The 13,135-nt window shown below is 38.6% G+C and overlaps 1 protein-coding gene across 1 annotated transcript in view; it reads left to right on the top strand.

The window, feature by feature from the left end:
- Positions 1-13,135, top strand: part of reln (reelin) — a 297,718-nt gene that overhangs the window by 15,648 nt on the left and 268,935 nt on the right. Inside the window, exon 2 of the mRNA XM_068005008.1 lies at positions 6,757-6,867. Within this exon, the coding sequence (XP_067861109.1) occupies positions 6,757-6,867 (111 nt within the window). The remainder of the gene's footprint in view (positions 1-6,756; positions 6,868-13,135) is intronic.

Genomic DNA, 13,135 nt, shown 5'->3' with positions numbered 1-13,135 from the left:
TCTTGGTGCTCTGGCTTTCCTCTGCCCCGTGATATTTCCCTTCTGACAACATTTTGTTTAACCATAGCAAGTATCATGGATTTGCTAACAGATTTGTAGCTCATTTTTTAAAAAAAAGTCTGCTTATCTTATTCCTTCCAAGTAACTTTTTTTAATATTGGCATAAAAAAGGTTTGCCCAGCTCCTCTTCTCTGTGCATATTTGCTGATTGACAGGACAGGAAGCTCAAGGCCTCTGCCAAAGCCATTCTGCAAGCAGTTACACAGAGGTGCATGGGCAGCCTAGGTGCAAACTGTGGCTCAGCAAGCTGGTATGTCAACCTACTATACCATCAGTCTCCCATACAACTTTGAAATTTACAAAATGTTACATTTCCAGGTCAACATGCTAGAACGTCCACATTGCTTCCTGGTAGTAATGAAATGAAAAGTCTGACATTAATAGCTGATTATGTATTAATTTGAATGGAACTCTGCAAGGATGCAGAAGTTAACAAAAGTTTTCATGTGCTCCGAAACTGCACAGGTTTGGATTGATCCAAAAATTCAGAACAGACATAGATGTTGTGATTGTGTCCTCTTTCTCCCCTCAAAAGTTTTGAAAATCAAATCTACTGTAGGAAAGCGACAGTAAATTTGATTTTCAAAACTTTTGGCGGAAAAGGGGACACAAGCACAGCTACAGTATGTTCAATCACCCTTTTGTGACCTAGTTCTGCCCAGTTACAAGGCTCCTATATAAACTGACACCAGAGTAATTTGTTAGTACTCTATCCATCTTGATTACATGAGCCAGCATAACCATATCTAAATTAAAAATAACCTGGACTGATTTTAATTTGTTCTCGACATAACTCATTCATTTTATTATTTGAGCATTCCAATAAGCTAAACTCCCTCAAGCATAATTAACCTTTATGATTTCAACAAATTATATTTATTAAAGACAGACGAAAAATTTGAGTTTCATCAAATCGAAGAGATCTACTGTACTCGTTGCAGTATCCTGATATGATTAGTGTGTTAAGAGAACAATTTTTCTGTGAAGAGTTTTATTAGCTTTTGGCAGCAACCACCATGGGCAATTTCACTTAATAAAAAAATCAGCAATGTTTAATATTGTTCAACTGATTGATTGCTGCTGTTATTCTAGAACATATCCTGAATCTATTAACCTGGAGCTTATTGCATTTGTGAGACAAACTATGCAAGATATGTACATCTACGCAGAATCCAATAATCAAAGAATTTCCTGAAATGTTAATTATATCTATAACATTCCAGTGGGGAGGCAATAAATTGCATTTTACTCTTTTTGGATAATATTTTTTAGTTTAATGAATAACAGTGTGATCCCAAAGTTATTAATTTGCATTGTTAACCATGGAACTACAATGTTTAATAAAAAAAAATGCAATCCAAGATATTTATTTTGCTGTATATGCTTTGAATATGAACGCTCTTGGTTGCCAACAGCACACTGCTGTGACTGTCCTCTTCGACCTCTTTGCACCATCCTCCTCCATTGTCGAACTTAATGGTACTGCCCTCGCTTGGTTTCACTCTTACCTATCATAATTAGAGCATCCTTAACAATGGCCTCTCTTTCAACCCCCACCTGGTCACCTCCGGAGTCCCCCAAGGATCTATCCTTAGCCCTCTTCGCTTCCTCGTCGACATGCTAGTCCTTGGTGAAATTGTCCAAAGCTATGCAGTCAGCTCCCACGAGTGCTGATGACACTCATCTCTACCTCTCCATTATGTCCCTTACCCCCTCCACTGCCTCTGTGCTATCAGACTGCGTGTTTGACATCCAGTTTTGGATGAGCCATAACTTCCTCCAGCTAACCGTTGGGCAGACCAAAGTCATATCTTTGGCCCTTGCCACAAACTCCATACCCTTGCCACTGACTCCATCTTTCTCCCTGGCCATTGTAACAAGCCAAACCATATTGTTCAAAATCTTGGCATCCTATTCAGCCCCAAGTTCTCCACCAGCACAGGTACAAATGGGAGAGTCGCAATAGCAATGACAATTTCCTGCCAGTTGGTGAATTTGCTATATAACGAAAGAAAGAACTTGAATTTATGTAGCACCTTTCACGACCTCAAGATGAACCAAAGTGCTTCACTGTCGATGAAGTACTTTTGAAGTGTAACCACTCTTGTAATGTGGCAGCCAATTTGCGCACAGCAAGGTCTCACAAACAGCAATGAAATAAATGACCAATTAAACTATTTTAGTGGTGTTGGTTGAGGGATAAGTGTTGGCCAGAACACTGGGAAAACTCATCAATTCTTTGACGAGTGCCATGGGATCATTTATGTCCACGAGAGGGCATATGGTACCTTGGTTTAATGTCTCATCTGAAAGATGGCATCTCTGACAGTGCAGCACTCCCTCAGTACTGCAATGAAGTGTCAAATGAGATTATGTGCTCAAGAATGGGGCTTGAATTTACAACCTTCTGACTCAGAAGCAAGAGTGTTATCACTGATCTAAGCCTGACACCTAATATAGACTGATCTTTAAGCAAATGAAAGAAACAATTAAAACTTTGCAACAGAGTTACAGGGAAGTGCTATGCAATCCTCAGGTAAGTAATATAAATCAGGATTATAGTAATAACCGTATTATTTTGTCGTTATTTATGAAGCCTAACATTAATGTTGAGCTTTTTTATTTTTAGTCCTAATTTTCTCCTTTATTTCCCTCCATAATCCAATTATCACCACGCAATCTCTTTTAGCTGTGAGGGGCAAATGTCCCTCTGACCTCTCCATCATCCCTGCAACCCATGACTTAAACATGAAGACTGAAGCTATTTTTCAAAAAGAATGTGAAAAGTCAATCTTGGAGAAAAGCTTGTTTTTATAAGATCACCGCTGTGCAGTTTAGCAGACTACATCTTTTTGAAAAATTATTATTGAGAAATCATCGTGATGCACCAAGGCCCATGGTGCAGGACACCACTAGTGTTGGTTAAAAGGTAGAAGAGAAGGCCAGCTAAATCAACAAGTAGTGGTTAGGTGGCACTAAGCTTGGATTTTAAATGCCTGCAATCTGTGGGAGGAAGGAAAGACTAGAGACGATCACTTCTATCGTTTTGAGGTCATGGTGAAGAATTAAGTTTCAACAGAAATGCAGGGAGAAGGCAGAGCACGTCGGGTAGTTTATTGGGAACTTAGGAGCGACGAGACAGGAGATGCGGTGACCAAGCTAGTGTTAACTGAAATAAAGAGAAAAGAAAGCTTGTGATAGAACAAGGTTCAGAGCTAGAGGGAAGAGAAGAATCATTTATCAGATAACAAACTTTTTTTTTATCCTGCCCAGAAGTGTGAGTGAAAATAGATAAGTATTCCCAGGTATGAAAACAGTATGAAATTTGGACTTTGTAGAGAGTCTTTATAAAGTTTTCAGATTTGTTGAGTGTATGTACCAGAATATCAACAAGAGGATCACAAGACGTCTGCTGGGGCGTTTTGTGGAACTATGTAATATTTTAAAGATTTGACTGTTTTTCCTCAAACAAGAGAATGAAATCAAGCAAAGGGCCCATTGAATACCCTCAAGTAAATAAAAGATCTCATTCTGAGACTGCAAAATGCTACACATTTTGGTTTATAGCAGTTAGGGATTGGGTAGGATAGACGTGGAGAAAATGTGGAGGAGTCCAAAACTAGAGGTCATAAATATAAAATAGTCACTAATAAATCCAATAGGGCATTCAGGACAAACCTCTTTACCCAGAGTGGTAAGAATGTGGAACGTGCTACCACAAGGAGTAGTTGAGGCAAATAGCATAGATGCATTTTAGGGCAAGTACATGAGGGAGAAAGGAATAGAAGGGTGAGCTGATAGGGCTAGATGAAGTAGGGAGGGAGGAGGCTCGTGTGGAACATAAACGCCAGCAGAGACCATTTGGCCTGAATGGCCTGCTCCTGTGCTGTAGTTTCTATGTAACTCGATTAAAGCCAAATCACAAATCAAGCCTTTACTCCAGGATTTGCTTCACAATTGTACTAGAACCCCTGGAACTTTTGAAAATTTCAAAAAAAAAGTAAAAGCAAGTAGATGAAAATGTTTTCAAACTGCGGAAAGCTAACTAGACATCCAGGGGCTGATTTTTGTCTTTGCCGCTGAGCGGGAACAGGGTGGGAGCACGATGAAAAACGTGGTGAAGTATTTACCACTCCATTCCTGCTGCTGCTCTGGCTACCGCCATTCTGGTGGCGACCTTGAAATGGGTGGCACAGGCGCCTGCAGGAAACAGGTGGGCACCTCATTAGTCTATGTATATCGGGGTCCAATGATATCAATTGGACCACGATTCAATTTTGAGGTTTCAGTGGATGCAGCCTGTGCCATGTAGGCGCTACCCGTTGGTATTTGGCATTGAGCGGCTTATCCAGCGGTCCCTTTAAGGGGTATAGTCCATAAACCTCACAGGTAAGAATGCTCCTCCTGGCCCCACAAAGATTGAGCCCCCACTCCGATGCCCAACCCTCCACGGCCATCCCCTGGGGTCACCTTCTCTTCCCTCTATTTACCACGACCTGCTTGGCTCCACGGAGGATTCACCAGATATATCCCTCTCTTTCCCCCTCCCCATCTCCCCCACCCCCGATTGGTAAGCTGCCTATCAGTTCTTGCTTATTGCTGGCATCTTGCTGATTATATTTAAATGAGGCCCAATTACTCAAATCGATCGGGCCTCCTGCCGAAGTCATCAGGCAGGTGGAGCAGAGCAGCCCACCCCACCTATTCTGCACATGAAATGAAAATTGACCTCCCAGTTTAAATTGGATAGCTGTAGTTTTCAAAAGTCTGGCCTGATAATGGGACAGCATAAAAGCGCTTAACCAGACAAAGGGGGAAGAGAGTTATGAATTGAGTTGATCTGTGACATCTCAGAAATCTTAACAGCTGGTTACAAATTGGAATTGCCAGGACTGGGAATAGCTCACCTGCTTTACCACTCAGCCAGGGAAATATTTTGAGATGCAAAGGAGCCCAAAGAGTGGGATAAGATATGGGCAGTTTTGGATGAGCTGAAGTTTACGGAGTGTAAAGTTCAGCTCAGTTCAACATTGTCTCCTTGCCTTTATATATTGTATGCATCCAGATACAAAACAAAGGATTTTGCTTTTTTTATGGCCTTATCTAATTTTGCTGCTACCTTTTAATGATATTTGTATCTGTACACCTTCTGCTCCTCTACTTTTAAAATCTTACTGCTTAAGATGTACTTCCTTCCCCTGTTATTTCCAAAATGTATTGTCGACATTGAACTGCATCAACCACCTATTTGCCCATCCTGCTATGTCCATCTGCAGTCTTCACAATCAACAACAACAGTGCCTTTAACATTAAAACAAAGCACCCCAAGATGCTTCACAGAGGCATGAAGAAAAACAGGCACCTAGCCAAAGAAAGAGAAGCTTGGTCAAAGAGATTTTAAGGATGGTAAGAAGAGGAAGGTTGAGGGGTTTAGGGAGGGAATACCAGAGACCTAAGTGCTTGAAGGCACGGCCAGAAATGGGATGAAGAGATGGGGGATGCACATGAGGTTGCAGCCAAAGCAAAGGAAGTTTGGGGGAAGGGGAGGTGGAAGTGCTGGAGAAGGTTAGAGTCATAGGGGGTCATATAAGGCCATGTAGGGATTTAAATATAGGATCCTTTCTGTGGAAAAATGGGTTTAAGAAAATGCAGAATCGCGACTTACCTCCCTCTGCGGTTAGGCCCCTCACGTGAGCCCTTTGTTAGGCCCTCACATGTGAGCCCTATGGCTTGTTCACGAAAACTATGCACTCTTTTCTAGGTTTGCCATCATGACTGCTGATCCTCTCAGCCCCAGAAACCCCCACACTGTGTGGACACCTGCAAGAAGTAAAAAAGCAACTATTGAAAATGCTGGAAATCTGAAACTAAAACAGAAAAAGAAAGAAACACTGAACAAGTCAATTAGCATTTGTGGAGAGAAGACAGTCGACATTTCAGATTCGTACCCTCACTTAGAACTGAAAGAAATATTAATATCGTTGAAAAAAGACAGAAAAGCATATTGCTAGGATTAGAAAATGGGGGAAGAGGAAGGGAAAAATATAAAGATAAACAGATGCACACAACGAAGAAATATCAATGGAATGATGTAACAGATTATGGTTAAGTAACAAGTGCTGTTCAAACACGACATAGTTGACCAAACAGACACTGTTTTAACCAGCTTATTTTGGTCAGGCCAGTGGTCACATTGTAAAGTGGATTTTAATTTATTCTTCATAAAAATTGTACTAGCTAATGAACATGTAATTTCAACTAAAATGTTCTTCATTGCAATTGTTCACAGGATTTCTGTCATAGATTTTGTTAAAATGAGCATCAATATTTATAAAGTGGCAGTAATTTATCTTTTCCACGTATCTTTGTTCATGATAGTATTCTGTACATAATACGATGAACATACAGTTGCCATCATTGACTGCTATGTTGCTAATCTTGTTCTTTGTACTGACAGCAACAATGGTTCAGCACACATAGTGAAAGAGATGATGTTACAACCCATGATGTTAATCACATTTTGTCCTGCCATCTTGTTGGGTTGAACACACAATCGTTAACTGTTGTGCTTGCACTCAGCCTAGAGGGCATCAGTGCATCCCAAAATATGTTCCTAATGCTTTGTATATTGTATGTGCCTTGTCTGGTCTCACAATCGTTATTTGATCAAACCTACTTTACTTTTATGTATTTCAGTGACTATTTCCACGAGCACATACTTCGATGGCTTGCTGGTGACCGGTCTCTACACATCGACAAGCATCCAAACCCCGCAAAGTGTCAGTGGTCCTGGCTCAGTTGGACTTGGTAAGTCTCACGGCCCCCTACACTTCAATTATTTCTCACCAAATGTCAAAAAAAATGTTTTAATTAAAATTTGCATAAACAATTGAAGTAATTCAAAGAAATGGAACATATTGAAAAAATGGTTCGCATGGTATAGCTATAGTTGCAATCTAACATCACAGTGATTCTTTCCCCAACACAGTCACCTCCACAGTATGACAATAATTGATCATTTCTTTTGCACGAGAGAGCACTAAGCTAGAATAAAGAACACCTCGGGTCATTATTGCAACTTACTGCACAATGGCACGTTCATTGCTGAAGTCATCTTTTAACATTAAGGGGTATTGAACGTATGACAACCTGTTCCCTGAACCCTGGAAGCAGATCAGCTCATACATGGAAATAAGTATCACAACTTAAAGTAAACCAGTAATGTCGCATTCTTCCCAATGCTGCCCAGTAGCTACAATGCCAAAGACTGTTGATTTGATGGCGAAATCTCATCTGCTGTTCACACTCAGGTTTCTTCATTAGAGAGTATCACTAGACTCAGCTGTGGAGCACTCCAATCCACCTCCTCAAGTATCCATCAACCAGAGATGTTGACCATGTTTGTTGAGCTATCCATAATCTGCATTGTCCCATTTTCCTGATTAGAAAGAATAACATGAATGTGAGGTATGCTCATTTCTGTGTTGTTTATAGTTCCACATTTACTTCATTAATATAAATTATGCAAATTGATTTTAAATTGCTCATTCCTGTGGTAGAAGAATAGATACAAATCACCAGTGAGGAACATGACCTCCCATGGAGAGAGTTATTGATCTTGGAAATGACACTCAGTGAAGACCGAGAACTACTTAATGGGGTGGGGGTTGGGGGCAAAGAAGTTGAATTGGATGGTGAATCACCCTGACCTGCACTGGCATGGCTCTTTTCTGTTGGATATGGTACACAGTGTAGGGAGACTGCAGATGGGAAAACGTGAGCAATAATAAAAAAAAACCTTCCAAAAAAAATACATTGGAAAGATTGAGCTATTCAACTCTGTTCATGATAGCAGAGTGGAATGTTGATTTTTTTCTTTCATTGTCAAATAACAAGAGAGTACAATATTTTTAAACTCTAATTTATTGCTTTGTCGTGTTTTGATGCTTGTGTTAAAAATATTTAACTAGGATTCCTTGCTCTGTCTGTCACATTGTGCTACCATTCCAAGTACTGACTGGAAAAAATGAAATTTCTTCCTCACGTTGCAGTGATGAAAGATGTCAATAATTCACATGCTCACTGAAAGCCATTACATGGCTCAAGAGGGCTGAGTTGAAATCATTTAAATCTCAATGTGACATGCCCCCTGCTTCATAACGTATTGAGGGAGGGGGAAGGGCGGCAATTCCAGTCATGACACACGATAATCAATTAAATATATACACCTTTAAAAGAGGAAATAGAAAACCAAATTAGATTTAGTGCTGATTACATCTTGGGGCCAGCGAGAGGACAAGGAAAAAGAAAAATTGCAAAGAAAAAATACTGGCTGCCTGGAGGTTGTCATCTGAAAGCCAGTGATTGTTTATTTACAGTTCCTCATTTTCATAGTTAATATGTTTGAAAACACATTGCCCCAGGGAGCATTACTCTCACGCTGTGAACTTCCTTCTCTCAACTAGCTATGGGCTAGGGTAACTGTGAATGAATACGCAAGGACAGCTAGTCATGTAATTTCTGTGCAAATAAGGGTAGTTGTTTCATTTTTAAAAATTAGCTTTACAGACCATGCAAGTGTGACACTTGAAACGATTTGGCATGTAATCTCTGTATGTGGTAAACACTGATGCAGGATTGCTATTCCTGCACTGCATGAAAGCATCATAATTACCGTGGTTCTTTAATCTGAGACCTAAAAAAAATCAGCCACTAATGCATACATTATTCAACCTGCTTTTTTTTTTAACTAGGTATCATCAGACTCTTCAGAAAATGAATGGTACATAACATATACACTCTGTAAAATCAGTCCCATTTCATAGATGATTGAATTTGGTTGCATGCATTAGTATTTCAGTAATTATATGGTAGCTGTATATCCCAATCAGTCTTCAGGATAGAGAGTAAATGCGCCCGGGAACCACAATTCATTCGTGCACTAAAATCAGTCAGAGCTGACAGCCCCCTTTTAATTAAGTGTGCACTTCAAAGATGTCTGTTTGGCTATCCAAGTACTGAACTGTGGGTGTTGATTCCAGAAATGTCACGGGCATTCATAGCTAATATTAGTCACAGCCCGATGTTCAATTACAACATTTGTTTGCATGTTACTAACACAGTTGTGCGGAATGACAGATTTACATGAATCTATTACTTCCATAAAAAGGAATGAAAAATATCCCAAGCATGTGCTAGGCTAAATCTCCCGAGAAGGTCCATTGTTGATTAGCTACAAAATGTCTGTGATTTGGTTTTATTATTTGTAATGGGATCTATTTTTCTTTAATATGTGTCCACTAAGAATAGGAAAGTGTAACAGCTGGACTGCATCGATGTGCACATTGTCCATTTGATTTCCTTAGCTTCCCAAACCTTGGAAATGAGAACAGACAAAAAGGGCATTAAGTCCATCAAACATGCTCCTCCCATAATTTAATGTGTAATTTACTCTGTCAAACTCCAAATCGTCACCCATGCATTATATGTATTTATCTTTGAAATGGCATTGAGGTAGTTTTATTCTGTATAAAGGAAAGATGTTATAGTGTTTTGTTTCCAGGTAGTAAATACTGGCAGCTGATTAAGTAAAACAGGTTAGTGGTATATTTTAACAACAATTTGCTTTTATTTAGCGCCTTTAACGTAGAAAGACATCCCACGGTGCTTTACAGAAGTGTAATCGGACAAAAATTTCAGTTATAAAGATTACAGCTCTAAGTCTGTTAATAAAAAATGTTCTTGTACTTGATTGAATATTGGAGGCTATTTATTTTGGGTACACAGGAGAAGAGAAAACTCCTGAAGCTATTTGCAGAAGTTGCAAATTCAGAATTAAGAGTATGAAGAGCTACCTGGGATTTTTGCAGAATACTGTCAGTAATTAGAGACTACAAACCTTTGTGATGTACACAATTAATTGTATTGTTTATAGAGCTGGTGCTACACATGTACTTTATTAATGGTGATAAAGTAATCTCCATCTGTTCTATGCTGGAATTGAGAACAGAGAGCTGATTAAAGCCAGAAGCAATAACTAAATACAAGAACATGAATATTATAGGAATAATTATACTCAAAGTCCTTAATTAATCAATGTCCTACTCAAATCGTTAGACAATGAAGAACCCTAGTGTTCTTTTTTAACTAACAGAACTTAGAACTGTAAGTAACTATGACTGAAATATACCAGTAACCTGCTTTACTCAAATCAGCTGTCAGTATTCACCACCAGTAAACAATGCACTCTAACATCTTTCCTTTACACTAACAACTACCAATGTCCAAGGACAAAACCTGGGCGTGTTGGTGCAGGGCATTAGAAATTATATTCTTAGAGTGTGAGATACTGACAGCATTAGTGACCACTCTCGAACAGACCAGAATGTGAAAAATGTGTATTTAATTCAAATAACCACGCACTGCACATCTTATGTGCTCTATAAAGACATTGCAGAAATGAATAAAATGTAATAAATTGTAACCAGCACCCCTGATAAAGTAATTGCAGAGAGATAGACTTGAAAATTAGGGATGAGCAAACTCATAACTGATAAAATGGACTATGGATGGCTAAAGATCATGGATGAACAGTGTCTGGATACTACACGTCACCTTATGTGGTCTATACCATGTTGAATATTAGCTACCGTTGATGAACGTCATTCAAATTGTTTAAATGAAGTAATATTTCTGAAAATGTTTTATCCCTGAAGTCTTCCAAAGTGTACTATATAATGATCTGGTTTGATTCAGTTCTGATGACAATTCTCACTCAACCTTAAATCTGAAATTTAAAATAAGGTTAGGAGGTTTTTAAAACCCGAAATCCTGTTCTAAGAGTAATGACACAGTTGATCTTGCCTACAGCGATGTGTTCGTCTATTTAACTCCATCTTTTAATTATTATTCCTTTGGGTTTTTGGTTCAAGCAGAAAGTATTTGCCAAACAGATGATATGAGGACACTGACAGATTGTTAAATGTTAATGTATGCAGCATTGTCACTTTAAAACAACACTTGGAAAACTATTGGAGAATTTTATACCAAAATGCAAAAAAAGAACACTTTTTTCCTTCTTGGGAATTCTGCTTTTAAAAGAAATTATCTCTGGCTCTACACATTCTCTGATTTAAATAAATATTTACTATTAACAGCTTATGTAGGGATAAAATAATTTTTGCAAGTGCAAGAGTCAAATATTGAAATTCACAGAGGATATTTACCACTTGAAGTCTTAATTGAGTTATGTTTATCATAGTTTTTCTTAAGTTTTATTTTAGCTTCCAGATTTTACTGAAACATTAACATATTCTCAATATTTTTTTGGAATGAATGTTTTGGCAGCCATGATTTGGACTTGAGGCATGGCTTAGTGGCACGAATTTGATCTACATTTTTTTGTGTGTGCATAAGATCTGTAACATACTCAATGCATTAATACATTCTTCAAAAGTTTTACACAAAAATAATGAAACTGATTCATGATATGCACTATTGCATAAATGAAATTGGTGATTCACTCTCAGAACCAGCCATTTGAGTCCTTTCATGACTCTTAAGTGTAACACTGCATTTAAGTAATATTTCCTGACCAGGTTCACTGTCTCTGTGCTGTTTCTGGATTTGCTTGGGATTTCTTTGAGACATTTTTAGCTAGTGGTGGCGATAATGTTCGAGCTGGTGATGATGGTGTGGGGGGAGGTGTATCTGAAATTCATGATTCCCACAAGAGATTCATGCCTGAAACCAAACAGATGGTTATCTATCAAGGCCCAGCTCTCTATGTCCTCATTATAACAGTTGGTGTGTTTTTAATAGGCCCTTCTCTGCCTTGTAGTCTGCATCAAATACCCTTTGAACCAATGCATTATTTTGCAAGTCAACAACCGGCATGTATATTTAAAAAGGAATTATCATGCAGAATTCACCCAGATGACGCATGTATCCTGCACTGCTAATTAGAACACTTTAAACTGCTGCTGTTTTTAGGAACAATGTGAGACAGAGATCTGCTTGAAGGTTCTGATCGTTTACGGTCTTTGGGCTTCAGTGGAAGTAATTGAACTTAAAACACAACCAATTGTCACATGTAAAGATACATAATATATCAAAATACTCAGATTTTCCTCAATAATGTTGCCTCCTTGAATTTTGTTGGCTCAAGATATTTTAACATTAGTGTTTTGTCTGGCAAATATATCAGTTAATAAGGGATTTATGCATTATGTTCACTTTAGATTACTAATAATAAACACTCAGAACAAATGCAAGTATTATGAGTGGCTGGTAATACTAGTGCTATTCCCCTCACCCATTTTCTCCCCATCTCTCCTGAAGGGTTTGACCCTGTACATTTCTGCAGGTTCCCTCCAGTCTCTTGCCCTAGTGGCTTGTTTAATTTACTTAAAAAATTAAAGTGGTCCATTTCCTTGATTTAATTAATAGCGTTGTTCCTTTGATGGGAAAGCACTTGTTTTGTTCCATTAAATTGTTTTGTACGATCGACTGCAGCTCATATTTTCCAGGACATGCATTATAACGTCTGTTTTCTTGTTAACTGATTGTGTGTATGAAGTATTTTTGAGTTTCTCTGAGAATCTGTACTTACAGGATTTAACAGAAGTGTTGGTTTTGACACTTGAGAAGTTAAAAGCAGGAGTTTGAAACAGGATAACAGTTCTTCTGAAATGTGTTGCTTATTCCAAATGGAGGCACTCTTACATTAATGTAGTACTGCTTGACTCCTGATGTACAGATCCCACGCCATGAAATAGAAACTTACTCCTTTCAGCTGATGGCAACTGAAATCCACTGTTTTGTGGGCCTCTCGATCTGTAGCCAGCACTCTAACTTCAGCCCTTGGTTTTTAAACCGTTCAGCGCATCAACGTGTTTTCATTATGTTGTAAAGTTGCATCATTAGGCATTGTTTACTGCCTACCCCTGAGTTTTTTTTAAACTGAAGATATTTTTATGCATAGAAGAGGAATATAATATCTTGTGCCTCCACTGTTCTGTAGGTCCACTAGCACTTGCTGATTTTTGTGCTTCATATTACTTTTTAGTTCTAATTA

Source organism: Heptranchias perlo, chromosome 24, assembly GCF_035084215.1.
Source record: "Heptranchias perlo isolate sHepPer1 chromosome 24, sHepPer1.hap1, whole genome shotgun sequence".
Lineage (NCBI taxonomy): Eukaryota > Metazoa > Chordata > Chondrichthyes > Hexanchiformes > Hexanchidae > Heptranchias > Heptranchias perlo.
This window is presented reverse-complemented; position numbering and strand designations above follow the sequence as displayed.